Here is a 22,500-nt window from a genome sequence, read left to right on the forward strand (position 1 = left end):
CTTTAGGATGACTGGTATCTGACACCACTGTTCTCTTTAGGATGACTGGTATTTGACACCACTGTTCTCTTTAGCATGACGACACCACTGTTCTCTTTAGGATGACTGGTATTTGACACCACTGTTCTCCTCAGGATGACTGGTCCTCTGACACCACTGTTCTCTTTAGGATGACGACACCACTGTTCTCTTTAGGATGACTGGTATCTGACACCACTGTTCTCTTTAGGATGACGACACCACTGTTCTCTTTAGGATTACTGGTATCTGACACCACTGTTCTCTTTAGGATGACTGGTATCTGACACCACTGTTCTCTTTAGGATGACTGGTATCTGACACCACTGTTCTCTTTAGGATGACTGGTATTTGACACCACTGTTCTCTTTAGGATGACGACACCACTGTTCTCTTTAGGATGACTGGTATCTGACACCACTGTTCTCCTCAGGATGACTGGTCCTCTGACACCACTGTTCTCTTTAGGATGACGACACCACTGTTCTCTTTAGGATGACTGGTCCTCTGACACCACTGTTCTCTTTAGGATGACAACACCACTGTTCTCTTTAGGATGACTGGTATCTGACACCACTGTTCTCTTTAGGATGACTGGTATCTGACACCACTGTTCTCTTTAGGATGACTGGTATCTGACACCGCTGTTCTCTTTAGGATGACTGGTATCTGACACCACTGTTCTCTTTAGGATGACTGGTATCTGACACCACTGTTCTCTTTAGGATGACTGGTATCTGACACCACTGTTCTCTTTAGGATGACTGGTCCTCTGACACCACTGTTCTCCTCAGGATGACTGGTATCTGACACCACTGTTGTTTGCCTTCTTCTTCTATAAGAGAGAGAGAGAGAGAGAGAGAGACAGAGAGAGAGAGAGACAGAGAGGGAGACAGAGAGACAGAGAGAGAGAGAGGATGAGGAGGGGAGGAACCAGAGAGAGAAGGAGAGGACAGAGAGAGAGTGAGGAACGAAAGAGAGAGACACTGAGAGATGAGGAGGAGACGAGAGGAGAGAGAGACAGAGCTGCAGAAGAGCAGGAGGAGACAGGGAGACAGGAGAGGACAGAGAGGAGGAGAGACAGAGAGGAGAGAGAACAGACGAGAGAGGAGACCAGAGAGAGAGAGAGACTGAGAGACAGATGAGAGAGAGAGGACAGAGAGAGGACGTGGGAGAGCTAGAGAAGAGAGAGAGAGGTAGAGGCAGAGATGGAGAGCAAGAGAGAGAGCAGAGAGGAGACAGGAGAGAGACGAGAGAGACAGAGAGAACCAGAGAGAGATGGAGCAGAGACAGAGAGAGGGATACAGAGAGAGGGGAGATAGAGAAGACAGAGAGAGAGAGACAGAGAGAGAGAGAGATAGAGAGACAGAGAGAGGGAGACAGAGAGAGAGAGACAGAGAGAGAGAGATGTTCCTGACACTAGATGAGTCTAAGTTCCTGGTCAGGGACAATAGGGAGAAAGACTGGCCATTCGGAGCTGTTGTCCCGGACACAGATTAAGCATTGTCCTAGACTAAAAATCATAATCAATGAATCTCCATTGAAATTGCTTTTTAATCCAGGACTATACTCAATCCTGGTATAGCCTAGAACACTCATGTGTCCCTAGTTGAACCAAAGGATTGACCTTGATCTCATGAAGTAAAACACTTTGTTGTGAGTGAATCATTTTATCAGTGGTGTGTGTTTCCATTGATGCCAAGGGAAGCCAGGCTTCCCAAAATCTTTTACCAATAGAAACATGAAGAAGAAGAAAAAAAAATCTACAATAATTTATCTTTCATCTCTCTTGAGTTTCATAAATTTCCCTTCAATTCGCAAGAGGCTGAATGTATCTCACAGGAGAAAGCGTCAGAGCGAGGGAAACAGCGCCCCTCTGTCTCTCTATGTGTAGGACATCTATCTGATGCTGTCTGGTCAAAACGAGTATGACATTGTTTCTGCCCGTAGCGTTAGAAGGCAAGGGAAGCCAGCGAGAATCTGGCCTCCCTTCATAACAAGCATTTCGCTACACTCGCAATAACATCGGCTAACCATGTGTATGTGACCAATAACATCTGCTAACCATGTGTATGTGACCAATAACATTTGATTCGATAACATTTTTACTTTTTTTATTTTGCTAATCAGTGTCGAGCTCAACTGTGAATGCTCCTGGTGCACCAAAAAAAAATAAAACATTTCAAGGGAATCCAGCATGGATTTGGCATCACTCCCACCAAATCTTATTGAGAGCATAAGTCATGGACTGTAAAACTTGAATTGTTAAACTTGGACTTGTGGTTTTACTTAATTCTCCGTACTGGCCAATGAATATAACTGTGATTCTGATCCAACCATTAATTCATACATTGTTGTGTCCCCATGGCCTGAGAGGATGGAAGTTCAATATGTAGGTAGATGTCGAAGGCTAATGTTAACCTCTACGGGATTGGTGATGGTTGAGCTAACGTAGGCTAATGCGATTAGCATAATGTTGTAAGTAACACAAACATTTCCCAGGACATAGACATATCAGATATGGGCAGAAAGCTTAAATTGTTATTAATCCAGCTGCACAGTCCAATTTAAACTTACAGTGAAATAATACCATGCTAGTATTTGAGAAGAGAGCACAGTTATGAACTTGAAAATGTATCAATAAAGCAATTAGGCACATTTGGGCAGAATTAATACACCATTTTGCAACAGAAATGCAATGGTTCAATGGATTAGTCTAAAACTTTGCACATACACTGCTGCCATCTAGTGGCCAACATCTAAATTTAAAATAAATTGTGCCTAAACTGGAATAATACATTATGGCCTTTCTCTTGTATTTCAAAGATGATGGAACAAAAAGATAAAAACTATTCATGTTTTCTTTCTTTGTATGATCTTCTACCAGATCTATTGTGTTATATTCTCCTACATTACTTTCACTTTTCCACAAACTTCAAAGTGTTTCCTTTCAAATGGTACCAAGAATATGCATATCCTTGCTTCAGGGCCTGAGCTACAGGCAGTTAGATTTGGGTATGTGATTTTAGGAGAAAATTTGGAAAAAAGGGTCCAATCCTTAGCAAACGTTGCCCATGAATGGAAGTTAGGCTAGCGAAGTAGGACAACACAAAATACAAGCGTGTACTGTATAACAGAGTGATGGACCGTGTACTGTATAACAGAGTGATGGACCGTGTACTGTATAACAGAGTGATGGACCGTGTACTGTATAACAGAGTGATGGACCGTGTACTGTATAACAGAGTGATAGACCGTGTACTGTATAACAGAGTGATGGACCGTGTACTGTATAACAGAGTGATGGACCGTGTACTGTATAACAGAGTGATGGACCGTGTACTGTATAACAGAGTGATAGACCGTGTACTGTATAACAGAGTGATGGACCGTGTACTGTATAACAGAGTGATAGACCGTGTACTGTATAACAGAGTGATGGACCGTGTACTGCATAACAGAGTGATAGACAGTGTACTGTATAACAGAGTGATGGACCGTGTACTGTATAACAGAGTGATGGACCGTGTACTGTATGACAGAGTACTGCATAACAGAGTGATAGACCGTGTACTGTATAACAGAGTGATGGACCGTGTACTGCATAACAGAGTGATAGACCGTGTACTGTATAACAGAGTGATAGACCGTGTACTGTATAACAGAGTGATGGACCGTGTACTGTATAACAGAGTGATGGACCGTGTACTGTATAACAGAGTGATAGACCGTGTACTGTATAACAGAGTGATGGACCGTGTACTGTATAACAGAGTGATGGACCGTGTACTGTATAACAGAGTGATAGACCGTGTACTGTATAACAGAATTCACTGGACAGAGGTTGCTATCTGGTTTTGTGATTAAAAACAAATTTGTGGTTGAGTTTATTCATACACCGCTACTGTAGATTAGAGGGTTTTGTGTGTAATGTTCACTTTGCAGGGATTAGATCTCCACCAAATCAAATCAAATCAAACTTTGTCACATGCGCCGAATACAATAAGTGTTCACCGTGAAACGCTTACTTACAAGCCCTTAACCAATAGTGCAGTTCAAGAAGAGTTAAAAAAATATTTACCAAATAAACTAAAGTAAAAAATTATAAAAAGTAACACAATAAAATAACAATAACGAGGCTATATACAGGGGGTACCGGTACAGAGTCAATGTGGAGGCTATATACAGGGGATACCGGTACAGAGTCAATGTGGAGGCTATATACAGGGGGATACCGGTACAGAGTCAATGTGGAGGCTATATACAGGGGGATACCGGTACAGAGTCAATGTGGAGGCTATATACAGGGGGTACCGGTACAGAGTCAATGTGGAGACTATATACAGGGGGTACCGGTACAGAGTCAATGTGGAGGCTATATACAGGGTGTTACGGTACAGAGTCAATGTGGAGGCTATATACAGGGTGTTATGGTACAGAGTCAATGTGGAGGCTATATACAGGGTGTTACGGTACAGAGTCAATGTGGAGGCTATATACAGGGTGTTATGGTACAGAGTCAATGTGGAGGCTATATACAGGGGGGTACCGGTACAGAGTCAAAGTGGAGGCTATATACAGGGTATTACGGTACAGAGTCAATGTGGAGGCTATATACAGGGTATTACGGTACAGAGTCAATGTGGAGGCTATATACAGGGGGGGTACCGGTACAGAGTCAATGTGGAGGCTATATACAGGGTGTTCGGTACAGAGTCAATGTGGAGGCTATATACAGGGTATTACGGTACAGAGTCAATGTGGAGGCTCTATACAGGGGGTACCGGTACAGAGTCAATGTGGAGGCTATATACAGGGGGGGTACCGGTACAGAGTCAATGTGGAGGCTATATACAGGGGGTACCCGGTACAGAGTCAATGTGGAGGCTATATACAGGGGGTACCGGTACCGGAGTCAATGTGGAGGCTATATACAGGGGGTACCGGTACAGAGTCAATGTGGAGGCTATATACAGGGGTACCGGTACAGAGTCAATGTGGAGGCTATATACAGGTGGGTACCGTACCAGAGTCAATGTGGAGGACTATATACAGGGGGGTACCCGTACAGAGTCAATGTGGAGGCTATATACAGGGGGTACCGGTACAGAGTCAATGTGGAGGCTATATACAGGGGGGGTACCGGTACAGAGTCAATGTGGAGCTATATACAGGGGGGTACCGTACAGAGTCAATGTGGAGGCTATAGACAGGAGGGTACCGTACAGAGGTCAATGTGGAGGCTATATACAGGGGTACCGGTACAGAGTCAATGTGGAGGCTATATACAGTGGGGTACCGGTACAGAGTCAATGTGGAGGCTATATACAGGGGGGTACCGGTACAGAGTCAATGTGGAGGCTATATACAGGGGGTACCGGAACAGAGTCAATGTGGAGGCTATATACAGGGGGTACCGGTACAGAGTCAATGTGGAGGCTATATCAAGGGGGTACCGGTACAGAGTCAATGTGGAGGCTATATACAGGGGGGATACCGGTACAGAGTCAATGTGGAGGCTATATACAGGGGGGTACCGGTACAGAGTCAATGTGGAGACTATATACAGGGGGTACCGGTACAGAGTCAATGTGGAGGCTATATACAGGGTGTTACGGTACAGAGTCAATGTGGAGGCTATATACAGGGTGTTATGGTACAGAGTCAATGTGGAGGCTATATACAGGGTGTTACGGTACAGAGTCAATGTGGAGGCTATATACAGGGTGTTATGGTACAGAGTCAATGTGGAGGCTATATACAGGGGGTACCGGTACAGAGTCAAAGTGGAGGCTATATACAGGGTATTACGGTACAGAGTCAATGTGGAGGCTATATACAGGGTATTACGGTACAGAGTCAATGTGGAGGCTATATACAGGGGGTACCGGTACAGAGTCAATGTGGAGGCTATATACAGGGTGTTACGGTACAGAGTCAATGTGGAGGCTATATACAGGGTATTACGGTACAGAGTCAATGTGGAGGCTATATACAGGGGGGTACCGGTACAGAGTCAATGTGGAGGCTATATACAGGGGGTACCGGTACAGAGTCAATGTGGAGGCTATATACAGGGGGTACCGGTACAGAGTCAATGTGGAGGCTATATACAGGGGGTACCGGTACAGAGTCAATGTGGAGGCTATATACAGGGGGTACCGGTACAGAGTCAATGTGGAGGCTATATACAGGGGGTACCGGTACCGAGTCAATGTGGAGGCTATATACAGGGGGGTACCGGTACAGAGTCAATGTGGAGGCTATATACAGGGGATACCGGTACAGAGTCAATGTGGAGGCTATATACAGGGGGTACCGGTACAGAGTCAATGTGGAGACTATATACAGGGGGTACCGGTACAGAGTCAATGTGGAGGCTATATACAGGGGGGGTACCGGTACAGAGTCAATGTGGAGGCTATATACAGGGGGGTACCAGTACAGAGTCAATGTGGAGGCTATATACAGGGGGGTACCGGTACAGAGTCAATGTGGAGGCTATATACAGGAGGTAGCGGTACAGAGTCAATGTGGAGGCTATATACAGGGGGTACCGGTACAGAGTCAATGTGGAGGCTATATACAGGGGGGTACCGGTACAGAGTCAATGTGGAGGCTATATACAGGGGGTACCGGAACAGAGTCAATGTGGAGGCTATATACAGGGGGTACCGGTACAGAGTCAATGTGGAGGCTATATACAGGGGGTACCGGTACAGAGTCAATGTGGAGACTATATACAGGGGGTACCGGTACAGAGTCAATGTGGAGGCTATATACAGGGGGTACCGGTACAGAGTCAATGTGGAGGCTATATACAGGGGGGTACCAGTACAGAGTCAATGTGGAGGCTATATACAGGGGGTACCGGTACAGAGTCAATGTGGAGGCTATATACAGGAGGTACCGGTACAGAGTCAATGTGGAGGCTATATACAGGGGGTACCGGTACAGAGTCAATGTGGAGGCTATATACAGGGGGTACCGGTACAGAGTCAATGTGGAGGCTATATACAGGGGGTACCGGAACAGAGTCAATGTGGAGGCTATATACAGGGGGTACCGGTACAGAGTTAATGTGGAGGCTATATACAGGGGGTACCGGTACAGAGTCAATGTGGAGGCTATATACAGGGGGTACCGGTACAGAGTCAATGTGGAGGCTATATACAGGGGGTACCGGTACAGAGTCAATGTGGAGGCTATATACAGGGGGTACCGGTACCGAGTCAGTGTTTGGGGGTACAGGTTAGTTGAGGTAATTTGTACTAAATCATCATAGGTTGTCATTGCTTCTTAGCTCCAGAGACACTGACTGATTATTGCTCCTACTGTATTTTTTGTAATTTGTAATTTTACTGTATTTAAATAGTGTATTCATCATTCAACACCTTGCATACCTTCATCCATATTTAATTCAGTTTGATTACTCCTGTTTGTCTATCAGTTTAGCTCAGGCTGTGTTGAGCCCATCTGCTATGTGACATGAATTAGGCACACCGCCGTCACTCACTATCTGTGCCGTGTCTGTGTCCAGGGGGGGGGGGGAACTGATAAAAATATTCTGAATATGGAAACTTGCAACTCATTGAGAGGTTCGAGGTAGCGGTGTTTACATGTTGAATCACCAGGAAATGAAAAAAAAAAAAAAGATGGCCGATTAGATTGGGTCGTCAGAGGCTATAGATGGTCACCATCTATCTGTTTTCATGGGTCTGTTTTCATGGGTCTGTTTTCACAGGTCTGTTTTCACGGGTCTGTTTTCATGGGTCTGTTTTCATGGGTCTGTTTTCATGGGACTGTTTCATGGGTCTGTTTTCATGGGTCTGTTTTCACGGGTCTGTTTTCATGGTTCTCTTTTCATGGGTCTGTTTTCATGGTTCTATTTTCATGGGTCTGTTTTCATGGGACTGTTTCATGGGTCTGTTTTCATGGTTCTGTTTTCATGGGTCTGTCTTCATGGTTCTATTTTCATGGGTCTGTTTTCATGGGTCTGTTTTCACGGGTCTGATTTCAAGGGTCTGATTTCACGGGTCTGTTTTCATGGGTCTATTTTCATGGTTCTATTTTCATGAGTCTGTTTTCATGGGACTGTTTCATGGGTCTGTTTTCATGGTTCTGTTTTCATGGGTCTGTCTTCATGGTTCTATTTTCATGGTTCTGTTTTCATGGGTCTGTTTTCATGGGTCTGTTTTCACAGGTCTGTTTTCACTGTTCTATTTTCATGGGTCTGTCTTCATGGTTCTGTTTTCCCCACTCGTGTGGTGTTCTAACCATCCCTGTGGCCTGTGCTATTCTGTCCTAGCTCTACTACCATGTCTAAGGCCACAGCTCCCTGTGCTATCATGTGTACGATGTATTGACCATCTCTGTGCTATCTTGTGTCTCTTCCAGGTCTGCCACCATGTCTAAGGCCACAGTGAAGAAGCTGCACTGGCGTTCCAAGGTGCAGGAGAGTTTTGTTCCCCTGGGGGGTGGGTCTGGGGAGCTGGGTGTGGCCATCGGGGGCGGGGCTGACTACGGAGAGTTCCCATTCGTCACAGCAGCACCGGGAGGCGGGGCCACAGTGGGTGACGTCATACTGGAGATCGGGGGTACGCCCGTCCTGGGCATGACACTTGGAGACGTGAGAGGGGTCCTCAACTCATGCCCCCATCCCATACGCATTAAAACTGTCTCGCCAGGTACACACACACACACACACACACACACACACACACACACACACACACACACACACACACACACACACACACACCAACCGGGAACTAGACAAAACCTCCAAAGGACCATGACACAACGTCCCAAGAATGTCCTTAAAACGACCCTGGGGGATGTCCCTGGGACCAACCGGGAACTAGACGTTGTGTCATGGTCCCTCCAGGGGACCATAACAAAACGTTCTGACCGTTTTAGTGGACCACTTCGTGACGTCTTGGGGACGTCCTAACCACTTATTATCGTTTGCAGGGTAGTAAAATGAAAGTCCTTGAGGTGGTCCTAAAAAGGTTGTGACATGGTCCTCAGTGACGTCCTGGGAACTTACAGGGAACTAGACAAAGGTCCTACAGCTTTGGACCGTCATGCAATGTCCTGAGGACTAGTAAAATGAAAGTCCTGGGGACTAGTAAAATAAAAGTCCTGGGGACTAGTAAAATAAAAGTCCTGGGGACTAGTAAAATAAAAGTCCTGGGGACTAGTAAAATGAAAGTCCTGGGGACTAGTAAAATAAAAGTCCTGGGGACTAGTAAAATAAAAGTCCTGGGGACTAGTAAAATAAAAGTCCTGGGGACTAGTAAAATGAAAGTCCTGGGGACTAGTAAAATAAAAGTCCTGGGGACTAGTAAAATAAAAGTCCTGGGGACTAGTAAAATGAAAGTGCTGAGAATGTCCTGGGGCCTCATTTATAAACTGTGCATACATTCAAAATATACCCAAAAAATGTGTGGCCGACACTTTTCATGCAAAAGTTGGTATTTATGAAAATGTATTTAACTTCGCGTGAAATGTAACTATATATGGAAGAGTAGCTACTAGGTAAAGGACAATTGCAATAAGTCAGTCAATTCAGGAAGTAAACTTAAATTAGAATTTAATAATTGAAATGTTCTTTTTTATTTTCAATGACTTCTCAATAAACCAAAAAGGAGAAGCTATTTTTTTCAAATGTTTTTTTTTTCATTTTTTTTCTCTCTACGAATGTTTTATTCAAATCCCTTCCTGAATTGACTGATTTCAATTCAGATTGACCCCAAACCTGCTAGCTTCTAGCCTCTGAATTCAATTCAGATTGACCACAAACCTGCTAGCTTCTAGCCTCTGAATTCAATTCAGATTGACCCGAAACCTGCTAGCTTCTAGCCTCTGAATTCAATTCAGATTGACCACAAACCTGCTAGCTTCTAGCCTCTGAATTCAATTCAGATTGACCCGAAACCTGCTAGCTTCTAGCCACTGACTTCAATTCAGATTGACCCTAAACCTGCTAGCTTCTAGCCACTGACTTCAATTCAGATTGACCCTAAACCTGCTAGCTTCTAGCCACTGACTTCAATTCAGATTGACCCGAAACCTGCTAGCTTCTAGCCTCTGACTTCAGTTCAGATTGACCCGAAACCTGCTAGCTTCTAACCTCTGACTTCAATTCAGATTGACCCTAAACCTGCTAGCTTCTAGCCTCTGACTTCAATTCAGGTTGACCCTAAACCTGCTAGCTTCTAGCCTACAGTCCAGCCTGTGTAGTGAGTCGCCTGTGCTGTACCCAAACACTATTTCAAATCATTCCAAATACATTGAGCATTTGCTCTAGTGCGCCTGGAGTGCCAGATGTGCAGGGTTTACCGTTTAAATTTTTGTTATTTTTAATTTTTAATTAATTTCCCCTTTATTTAACCAGGTAGGCTAGTTGAGAACAAGTTGTCATTTACAACTGCGACCTGGCCAAGAATAAAGCAAAGCAGTGCGACACAAACAACAACACAGAGTTACACATGGAATAAACAAGCGTACAGTCAATAACACAATAGAAAAAAAAGAAAGTCTATTTACAGTGTGTGCAAATGGAGTGAGGAGTTTTTATTGGTCCATTAAGCCAGGCAAGCTCAATCAAGCTCAATCTACTGTCACTACCGTCTACTGTCTAATTCTACTTGTCCTACTGTCTACTGTCTACTTGTCCTACTGTCTACTGTCTACTTGTCCTACTGTCTATTGCTCTACTGTCACTTGTCCTACTGTCTACTGCCACTACTGTCTACTGTCTACTTGTCCTACTGTCTACTGTCTACTTGTCCTACTGTCTATTGCTCTACTGTCACTTGTCCTACTGTCTACTGCCACTACTGTCTACTGTCTACTTGTCCTACTGTCTATTGCTCTACTGTCACTTGTCCTACTGTCTACTGCCACTACTGTCTACTGTCTACTTGTCCTACTGTCTATTGCTCTACTGTCACTTGTCCTACTGTCTACTGTCACTACCGTCTACTGTCTAATTCTACTTGTCCTACTGTCTACTGTCTACTTGTCCTACTGTCTACTGTCTACTTGTCCTACTGTCTATTGCTCTACTGTCACTTGTCCTACTGTCTACTGCCACTACTGTCTACTGTCTACTGTCTACTTGTCCTACTGTCTATTGCTCTACTGTTACTTGTCCTACTGTCTACTGCCACTACCGTCTACTGTCTAATTCTACTTGTCCTACTGTCTACTGTCTACTTGTCCTACTGTCTACTGTCTACTTGTCCAACTGTCTACTGTCTACTTGTCCTACTGTCTACTGTCTACTTGTCCTACTGTCTACTGTCTACTTGTCCTACTGTCTACTGTCTACTTGTCCTACTGTCTACTGTCTACTTGTCCTACTGTCTATTGCTCTACTGTCACTTGTCCTACTGTCTACTGCCACTACTGTCTACTGTCTACTTGTCCTACTGTCTATTGCTCTACTGTTACTTGTCCTACTGTCTACTGCCACTACCGTCTACTGTCTAATTCTACTTGTCCTACTGTCTACTGTCTACTTGTCCTACTGTCTACTGTCTACTTGTCCTACTGTCTATTGCTCTACTGTCACTTGTCCTACTGTCTACTGCCACTACCGTCTACTGTCTACTGCTCTATTGTACTTGTCCTTCTGTTCTGTAGTAGGTAGTCTGTAGTAGGTAGTCTGTTCTGTAGTAGGTAGTCTGTACTGTAGTAGGTAGTCTGTTCTGTAGTAGGTAGTCTGTAGTAGGTAGTCTGTACTGTAGTAGGTAGTCTGTACTGTAGTAGGTAGTCTGTACTGTAGTAGGTAGTGTGTATTGTAGTAGGTAGTCTGTTCTGTAGTAGGTAGTCTGTAGTAGGTAGTCTGTACTGTAGTAGGTAGTCTGTACTGTAGTAGGTAGTCTGTTCTGTAGTAGGTAGTCTGTAGTAGGTAGTCTGTACTGTAGTAGGTAGTCTGTACTGTAGTAGGTAGTCTGTTCTGTAGTAGGTAGTCTGTTCTGTAGTAGGTAGTCTGTACTGTAGTAGGTAGTCTGTTCTGTAGTAGGTAGTCTGTAGTAGGTAGTCTGTTCTGTAGTAGGTAGTCTGTAGTAGGTAGTCTGTACTGTAGTAGGTAGTCTGTACCTTAGTAGGTAGTCTGTACTGTAGTAGGTAGTGTGTACTGTAGTAGGTAGTCTGTACTGTAGTAGGTAGTCTGTTCTGTAGTAGGTAGTCTGTACTGTAGTAGGTAGTCTGTTCTGTAGTAGGTAGTCTGTACTGTAGTAGGTAGTCTGTTCTGTAGTAGGTAGTCTGTAGTAGGTAGTCTGTTCTGTAGTAGGTAGTCTGTAGTAGGTAGTCTGTACTGTAGTAGGTAGTCTGTACTGTAGTAGGTAGTCTGTACTGTAGTAGGTAGTCTGTACTGTAGTAGGTAGTCTGTAGTAGGTAGTCTGTACTGTAGTAGGTAGTCTATACTGTAGTAGGTAGTCTGTAGTAGGTAGTCTGTACTGTAGTAGGTAGTCTGTAGTAGGTAGTGTGTACTGTAGTAGGTAGTCTGTACTGTAGTAGGTAGTCTGTTCTGTAGTAGGTAGTCTGTAGTAGGTAGTCTGTACTGTAGTAGGTAGTCTGTACTGTAGTAGGTAGTGTGTACTGTAGTAGGTAGTCTGTACTGTAGTAGGTAGTCTGTTCTGTAGTAGGTAGTCTGTACTGTAGTAGGTAGTCTGTTCTGTAGTAGGTAGTCTGTAGTAGGTAGTCTGTACTGTAGTAGGTAGTCTGTTCTGTAGTAGGTAGTCTGTAGTAGGTAGTCTGTACTGTAGTAGGTAGTCTGTAGTAGGTAGTCTGTACTGTAGTAGGTAGTCTGTTCTGTAGTAGGTAGTCTGTAGTAGGTAGTCTGTTCTGTAGTAGGTAGTCTGTAGTAGGTAGTCTGTACTGTAGTAGGTAGTCTGTAGTAGGTAGTCTGTACTGTAGTAGGTAGTCTGTTCTGTAGTAGGTAGTCTGTAGTAGGTAGTCTGTTCTGTAGTAGGTAGCCTGTAGTAGGTAGTCTGTTCTGTAGTAGGTAGTCTGTAGTAGGTAGTCTGTAGTAAGTAGTGTATACTGTACTGTAGTAATCTATCTCTCTCTGTAGTAGGTAGTGTATACTATAGTAGGTAGTGTACACTATAGTAATCTATCTCTCTCTGTAGTAGGTAGTGTATACTATAGTAGGTAGTGTACACTATAGTAATCTATCTCTCTCTGTAGTAGGTAGTGTATACTATAGTAATCTATCTCTCTCTGTAGTAGGTAGTGTATACTATAGTAATCTATCTCTCTCTGTAGTAGGTAGTGTATACTATAGTAATCTATCTCTCTCTGTAGTAGGTAGTGTATACTATAGTAATCTATCTCTCTCTGTAGTAGGTAGTGTATACTATAGTAATCTATCTCTCTCTGTAGTAGGTAGTGTATACTATAGTAATCTATCTCTCTCTGTAGTAGGTAGTGTATACTATAGTAATCTATCTCTCTCTGTAGTAGGTAGTGTATACTATAGTAATCTATCTCTCTCTGTAGTAGGTAGTGTATACTATAGTAGGTAGTGTATACTATAGTAGATAGTGTATACTATAGTAGGTAGTGTATACTATAGTAATCTATCTCTCTCTGTAGTAGGTAGTGTATACTATAGTAATCTATCTCTCTCTGTAGTAGGTAGTGTACACTATAGTAATCTATCTCTCTCTGTAGTTGCTAAGTGAATGTGATGGTCTTTACTCTATTACTTAACCTCTGTGGTCTCCATGGAGACCAAGGTTGTTGAGTAGGATTGATCACTGTCAGAGACAGGATAGGAGGGGGGGAGGGCAGAGGGAGGGGAGGGGGGAGGGGAGGGGGGAGGGGAGGGTGGTGGGATTGAGGTTTGACTGTCAATGGAGGCTAGGAGAGGAAGGATGGGGTGATGAGTGGACAGATAATTCAGACGGCGAGAGAGATATATAGGATGAAAGGAGGGGTCTGGAGGGATGGATGATACAGAGAGATAGAGTCAGAGAGAGAGAGAGAGAGAGGTAGACAGGCGGACTGGGTGAAGGGACGGAGGATAGGCTTCCCCATCTGATCTACGCAGTCCACTAATAAACAGCGGTGACCTGTCATTTTGGGTCATAAAGCAGATGAAAGAATGAATTGATCAGGGAGGTAATGTCTCTATTTCAGGGCTCTCCAACCCTGTTCCTGGAGAGATACCCTCCTGTAGGTTTACACTCCAACCCTGTTCCTGGAGAGATACCCTCCTGTAGGTTTACACTCCAACCCTGTTCCTGGAGAGATACCCTCCTGGAGGTTTACACTCCAACCCTGCTCCTGGAGAGATACCCTCCTGGAGGTTTACACTCCAACCCTGTTCCTGGTTAGACTAGAATTAGAGTTAGGGTGCAGAAATGTTATGCTCTTAGTGTAACCTTTATTTAACCTTTATTTAACCTTTATTTAACTAAGCAAGTCAGTTAGGAACAAATTCTTATTTATAATGATAGCCTACTCCTTCCTCCCCATCAGGGGAATTGAACCCCGGTCACCCACACGACATGGGGATTCATTAGCTAAAGAGGCCAGTACTGTACTCCCAACCTTTACGTTGTACAGCGACATATTTTCCGTTCCATCCTGACGGAAACCCAAAGGGTTTTTCGTTTTTCTTGGAATAGAAACACTATTAATCAAATGAATTAAGCAAGTACCAGTCAAAAGTTGGGACACACCTACTCATTCCAGGGTTTTTATTTATTTTTACTATTTTCTACATTGTAGAATAATAGTGAAGACATCACAACGATGAAACAACACATTGGGAATCAGTTTAGACCAAATTCTTATTTACAAGGACAGCCTACTACTTCCTCTCCGTCGGGGAATTGAACCCCGGTCTCCTGCGTGCCCTGTCTGCATTCTCTAGTACAGCCATTATGGAAGGCTATCAAATGCTTCTCAGAGATGCCCTCTGGTGGTCAAACTAGCAGTTACTAGCATTAATGGTACCAGTGTTTCTCACTAAAATAACGTGTCATAGAATTCTGCGGCAACATGCAACTGTGCCGCAGTACGCTGCACCTTTTAAAGGAGGATCCACTATACCCTCCTGGAGGTTTACACTCCAACCCTGTTCCTGGAGAGATACCCTCCTGGAGGTTTTAACTCCAACCCTGTTCCTGGAGAGATACCCTCCTGGAGGTTTTAACTCCAACCCTGTTCCTGGAGAGATACCCTCCTGTAGGTTTTAACTCTAACCCTGTTCCTGGAGAGCTACCCTCCTATAGGTTTACACTCCAACCCTGTTCCTGGAGAGCTACCCTCCTGTAGGTTTACACTCCAACCCTGTTCCTGGAGAGATACCCTCCTGTAGGTTAACTCCAACTCTAGTCTGGCTCAGCTGATTCTAATAATTAACTCTCCAGGAACAGAATTGTAGAGTCCTGTGTCTAGGCCGACTGTACATGCTGACCAAAGGGACATTGGGGAGAAGGAGGGTATTAGCGAAGGGAAAAGGCATTGACAGAAACAAATCAATATCACAAGATTTTTTACGCATAGGACGAGGGAGCTGAACACAGTTTAACGTTGTTTTGTGGTTTGGTACGGTTGTGGTTTGGTCAGAAGATTTGGTTCAGTTTTGATAAGATTGAATTATTTTCATGTTTCTGTATGTTGTTTCACCCTGTCCTGTCTCAGTGTGATGACACAGTACAACGGTACATGGAGGGAATAACACACACACACGCACACGCGCACACGCACACACGCACACACGCACACACGCACACACACACACACACACACACACACACACACACACACACACACACTAATTCAGCCTGCAGCAGTGTAGGGACATAAAGAGGTCACTGTTACCAATGTGACTGTAATGCCTTAAATGGCGCCTTCACACCATCTTTGGGTGTATTTGTGTGTCCTTCACTACAGACAGACAGACAGACAGACAGACAGACAGACAGACAGACAGACAGACAGACAGACAGACAGACAGACAGACAGACAGACAGACAGACAGACAGACAGACAGACAGACAGAGACAGACTATCTTTTTTAATAGTGAGGTTTTGGCTAGTCCTCAGAGATATACACAGTGCACGTCAGACCAGGGTAAAATACTTTACTAATCCTTTATTGTTTATTGCTGACATCCAATAACATACAGTATGTCCTGTCTCTCCCCGTGCAGGTTCTACTCTGTGTAAAGACCTGAGGCTGTACCTCAGCAAGTGTTTTACTCCAGGATCCATGGACAGCCAGCTACAGCAGGTCATCAGGGAGAACCTGTACCTCCGAGCCGTCCCCTGTGAGTAGGACTACACACACACACACATCTCTCTGTGTACCTGTACCTCCGAAACCTCCCCTGTGAGTAGGACTACACACACACACACATCTCTCTGTGTACCTGTACCTCCGAGCCGTCCCCTGTGAGTAGGACTACACACACACACACACATCTCTCTGTGTACCTGTACCTCCGTGCCGTCCCCTGTGAGTAGCAATGTGATAGCTATAACTATAACTACACATACATACACCTCTAAGCTGTCCCCACTCTCACCCTCCAACCCTTCCACCCTACACACACACACACACCCTCCAAACCTTCCACCATACACACACACACACACCCTCCAAACCTTCCACCCTACACACACACACACACCCTCCAACCCTTCCACCCTACACACACACACACACCCTCCAACCCTTCCACCCTACACACACACACACACCCTCCAAACCTTCCACCCTACACACACACACACACACCCTCCAAACCTTCCACCCTACACACACACACACCCTCCAACCCTTCCACCCTACACACACTACCTGCATCCCAAATGGTAGCCTATTCCCTACATAGAGTAGTGCTTTTGATCATGGTCCTGGTCTTATGTGTAGTGCACTACTGTATATTGCTATAACTATACATACATACACCTCTAAGCTGTCCCCACTCACACCCTCCACCCCTTCCACCCTACACACAAACATCAAGCAGTCACACACACACACGTACTCATGCACTTCCAGATGTAGGATTTTAATTTGATCACCCTGTTGCAGGATCATTTGTAGTATATTTGAGGTTTAAAATGGCTTCTTAAGTTTGTAATTTCCACTTTGAAATTTCAGACTTGTTTTTCCCTTACATAAAATGTATCAAAACCTACAAAAATGTCAATTAATTATAATCCACATAATAATTTACATTTCTTGCTGCTGCAGGATAATTTTTCTGCTGTAGCAAACTGCCTCAAATTAAGTTTGTATAATCAGATCAACTCAATCACACATGATTACATAGGAAAACATACCTGCTAGCAAAAGAAAATCCCTGGTGTCATCATCTGAAAGAGAGTGCTGCCAGGCAGGAGGGTGCTGCTGGTGTCTTGCTGCCAGGCAGGCAGGTGCTGCTGGTGTCTTGCTGCCAGGCAGGCGGGTGCTGCTGGTGTCTTGCTGCCAGGCGGGTGCTGCTGGTGTCTTGCTGCCAGGCGGGTGCTGCTGGTGTCTTCCTGCCAGGCGGGTGCTGCTGGTGTCTTGCTGCTGGGCAGGCGGGTGCTGCTGGTATCTTGCTGCCAGGCAGGCGGGTGCTGCTGGTGTCTTGCTGCTGGGCAGGCGGGTGCTGCTGGTGTCTTGCTGCCAGGCGGGTGCTGCTGGTGTCTTGCTGCCAGGCAGGCGGGTGCTGCTGGTGTCTTGCTGCCAGGCGGGTGCTGCTGGAGTCTTGCTGCCAGGCAGGCGGGTGCTGCTGGTGTCTTGCTGCCAGGCAGGCGGGTGCTGCTGGTGTCTTGCTGCTGGGCAGGCGGGTGCTGCTGGTATCTTTCTGCCAGGCAGGTGGGTGCTGCTGGTGTCTTGCTGCCAGGCAGGCGGGTGCTGCTGGTGTCTTGCTGCCAGGCAGGCGGGTGCTGCTGGTATCTTGCTGCCAGGCAGGCGGGTGCTGCTGGTGTCTTGCTGCCAGGCAGGCGGGTGCTGCTGGTATCTTCCTGCCAGGCAGGCGGGTGCTGCTGGTGTCTTGCTGCCAGGCAGGAGGGTGCTGCTGGTATCTTGCTGCCAGGCAGGCGGGTGCTGCTGGTGTCTTGCTGCTGGGCAGGCGGGTGCTGCTGGTGTCTTGCTGCTGGGCAGGCGGGTGCTGCTGGTGTCTTGCTGCTGGGCAGGCGGGTGCTGCTGGTGTCTTGCTGCTGGGCAGGCGGGTGCTGCTGGTATCTTGCTGCCAGGCGGGTGCTACTGGTGTCTTGCTGCCAGGCAGGCGGGTGCTGCTGGTATCTTGCTGCCAGGCAGGCGGGTGCTGCTGGTGTCTTGCTGCTGGGCAGGCGGGTGCTGCTGGTATCTTGCTGCCAGGCAGCCAGGTGCTGCTCTCATTCAAAAACACATCAGGAGAAGAAATAAAGAAAAATACGTGAATAGTTCAGGTGACTGACCTGTTTCTATAGCAACTGCCATCAGGCGTCAGGCCAGTAAGCTGATTCATTGTGACAGACTGCTGGTTTGTGTTTGGGCTGCATCCCAAATGGCAGCCTATTCCCTACATAGAGTAGTGCTTTTGATCAGGGTCCTGGTCTTATGTGAAGTGCACTACTGTATATAGTGTTCCATTTGGGATACAGGTGTGTTCCCTAAACAAAATATTTCTCCTCCAGCCTCATGCCTACAGTATACAACGGCACAGTTGTGTACTGTGAGCTTCGTTATTGAAACATTTTACACCCGATAAAGACTTTGTTATTGATAGATTTTACACCTGATAAAGGCTTTGTTATTGATAGATTTTACACCTGATAAAGGCCTTGTTATTGATAGACTTTACACCTGATAAAGGCTTTGTTATTGATAGATTTTACACCTGATAAAGGCTTTGTTATTGATAGATTTTAAACCTGATAAAGGCTTTGTTATTGATAGATTTTACACCTGATAAAGGCTTTGTTATTGATAGATTTTAAACCTGATAAAGGCTTTGTTATTGATAGATTTTACACCTGATAAAGGCTTTGTTATTGATAGACTTTACACCTGATAAAGGCTTTGTTATTGATAGATTTTAAACCTGATAAAGGCTTTGTTATTGATAGGTTTTAAACCTGATAAAGGCTTTGTTATTGATAGATTTTAAACCTGATAAAGGCTTTGTTATTGATAGACTTTACACCTGATAAAGTATTTGTTATTGATAGACTTTACACCTGATAAAGGATTTGTTATTGATAGACTTTACACCTGATAAAGGATTTGTTATTGATAGACTTTACATCTGATAAAGGATTTGTTATTGATAGACGTTACAGCTGATAAAGGATTTGTTATTGATAGACTTTACACCTGATAAAGGCTTTGTCATGTGGCGCCGAAGAGGATGGATGACGTTTTACATGTTCTTAACCAATTGTGGGTTTTTTTTTTGCGTTGTTTGTAACTTATTTTTGTGCTTATTTTGTACATAATGTTGCTGCTACTGTCTCTTATGACCTGAAAATAACTTCTGGACATCAGAACAGCGATTACTCACCACAAACTGGAAGAATAATTTTCCTTTAACGAGTCTGACGAGAAAGATATACTGCTCTCCCTGGAACAGGCCCAGATCCCCGTCATTTGCGTGAAGAAAAGCCTTCTGAGAATCCGTAGGCGAGCGAGTAAACTCCCACTGCCTTCCGTTCTACTTGCTAACATGCAATCATTGGAAAATAAAATTGATGACCTACGATTAAAATTATTCTACCAACAGGACGTTAAGAACTAATATCTTATGTATCACGAGTCGTTGCTGAACGACGACACGGATAATATAGAGCTGGCTGGGTTTTCCGTGCATCGTCAGGACAGAGACGCTACGTCTGGTAAGACGAGGGGTGGGGGTGTGTGTCTATTTGTCAATAACAGCCGGTGCACTATGTTTAATATTAAAGAAGTCTTGAGGTATTGCTCGCCTGAGGTAGAGTACCGCATGATAAGCTGTAGACCACACTATCTACCAAGAGAGTTCTCATCTATATTATTCCAAGCCATCTATTTACCACCACAGACCGATGCTGGCACTAAGATCGCTCTCAAACCAACTCTATAAGGCCACAAGCAAGCAAAACAATGCTCATCCAGAAGCGGCGCTCCTAGTGGCCGGGGACTTTAATGCAGGCAAACTTAAATCCGTTTTACCAGATTTTTACCAGCATGTCACATGTGCAACCAGAGGAAAAAAAACTCTAGACCACCTTTACTCCACACACAGAGACGCGTACAAAGCTCTCCCCTGCCCTCCATTTGGCAAATCTGACCATAATTCTAAACTCCTGATTCCTGCTTACAAGCAAAAACTAAAGCAATAAATATAAGTGACTCGCTCAAAACGGAAGTGGTCAGATGACATGGATGCTATGCTACAGGACTATTTTGCTAGCACAGACTGGAATATGTTCAAAGATGCATCCAATGGCATTGAGGAGTATATCACCTCAGTCATCAGCTTCATCAATAAGTGCATTGACGACCTTGTCCCCACAGTGACCGTACGTACATATCCCAACCAGAAGCCATGGATTACAGGCAACATCCTTGAATATGTTCCAGGATTTATCCAATGCCTCCTGGATACGATAACCTAGATATTTTCAACTTCTCCCTGACCGAGTCTGTAATACCTAAATGTTTCAAGCAGACCACCATAGTCCATTTGCCCAAGGAAGGGAAGGTAACCTGCTTAAATGACTACGGTGTATCACCGTAGCACTTACGTCTGTAGCCATGACGTGCTTTGAAAGGCTGGTCATGGCTCACATCAACAGCATCATCCCAGATACCCTAGACCCACTCCAATTTGCATACCGCCCCAACAGATCCACAGATGACGCAATCTCAATCGCACTCCACACTGCCCTTTCCCACCTGGACAAAAGGAACACCTATGTGAGAATGCTCTTCATTGACTACAGCTCAGCATTCAATACCATAGTGCCCACGAAGCTCATCACTAAGCTCAAGACCCAGGGACTAAACACCTCCCTCTGCAACTGGATCCTGGACTTCCTGACGGGCCGTCCCCCAGGTGGTAAGGGTAGGCAACAACATGTCTGCCAAGCTGATCCTCAACACTGGGGCCCCTCAGGGGTGCGTGCTTAGTCCCCTCCTGTTCTCCCTGTTCACCTACGACTGCGTGGCCAAGCACGACTCCAACACTATCACTAAGTTTGCTGACGACACAACAGTGGTAGGCCTGATCACCGACAACAGTGAGACAGCCTATTGGGAGGAGGTAGAGAACTGGCAGTGTGGTGCCAGGACAACAACCTCTCCCTCAATGTGAGCAAGACAAAGGAGATGATTGTGGACTACAGGAAAAGGCGGGCCGAACAGGTCCCCATTCACATCAACAGGGCTGTAGTGGAGCGGGTCGAGAGTTTCAAGTTCCTTGCTGTCCACATCACCAACGAACTATCATGGTTCAAACACACCAAGCCAGTCGTGAAGAGGGCACGACGACAAAACCTTTGCCAACTCAAGAGACTGAAAATATTTGGCATGGGTCCCCAGAGCCTCAAAAAGTTATACAGCTGCACCATTGAGAGCATCCTAACCGGTTGCATCACCACCTGGTATGGCAACTGCTCGGCATCTGACCGTAAGGCGCTACAGAGGACATACCCCAAGAGACTTGCAGCTGTTATTGCTGCAAAAGGTGGCTCTACAAAGTATTGACATTGGGGGGGGGGTGAATAGTTATGCACACTCAAGTTTTCAGTTTTTTTGTCTTATTTCTTGTTTGTTTCACCCCTAAAAATATTTTGCATCTTCAAAGTGGTAGGCATGTTGTGTAAATCAAATGATACAAACCCCCCCAAAAATATATTTTAATTCCAGGTTGTAAGACGCCAAGGGGGGGGGGGGGGTGATTACTTTTGCAAGCCACTGTATGTATGCAACTGCTGGTATGATCAGACACCCTCGGGACGAAGAGATAACTATTACTTTGTCCTGTCCTTCTGTGTGTGTTAGGGTTCTAGCCCTACCTGTCCTAATGTTACCTGTCCCCCTTCCAGGTACGACCAGACAGCCTCGCGACGGGGAAATATCAGGGGTTGATTACAACTTTGTCTCCATAGAAGAGTTTTTTTCCCTGGAAGAGTCTGGAGCCCTGCTGGAGAGTGGCAAGTTCAAGGGTGAGTAGTAAAATGAGTACAGTATTAGGTAGTAATCTGAGTACAGTATTCGGTAGTAAACTGAGTACAGTATTCGGTAGTAAACTGAGTACAGTGTTCGGTAGTAAACTGAGTACAGTATTCGGTAGTAAACTGAATACAGTATTCGGTAGTAAACTGAGTACAGTATTCGGTAGTAAACTGAGTACAGTATTTGGTAGTAAAGTATTCGGTAGTAAACTGAGTACAGTATTCGGTAGTAAACTGAGTACAGTATTCGGTAGTAAACTGAGTACAGTATTCGGTAGTAAACTGAGTACAGTATTCGGTAGTAAACTGAGTACAGTATTCGGT

At 45.0% G+C, this 22,500-nt stretch overlaps 1 protein-coding gene across 1 annotated transcript in view; it reads left to right on the forward strand.

The window, feature by feature from the left end:
- Positions 1-22,500, forward strand: part of LOC115166451 (membrane-associated guanylate kinase, WW and PDZ domain-containing protein 1-like) — a 59,413-nt gene that overhangs the window by 8,781 nt on the left and 28,132 nt on the right. The window contains exons 2-5 of the mRNA XM_029720350.1: positions 813-820; positions 8,416-8,705; positions 16,200-16,316; positions 22,048-22,167. Of these exons, the coding sequence (XP_029576210.1) occupies positions 813-820; positions 8,416-8,705; positions 16,200-16,316; positions 22,048-22,167 (535 nt within the window). The remainder of the gene's footprint in view (positions 1-812; positions 821-8,415; positions 8,706-16,199; positions 16,317-22,047; positions 22,168-22,500) is intronic.

The sequence above is a fragment of the Salmo trutta genome, chromosome 28, assembly GCF_901001165.1.
Source record: "Salmo trutta chromosome 28, fSalTru1.1, whole genome shotgun sequence".
In the NCBI taxonomy this organism is placed as follows: Eukaryota; Metazoa; Chordata; class Actinopteri; order Salmoniformes; family Salmonidae; genus Salmo; species Salmo trutta.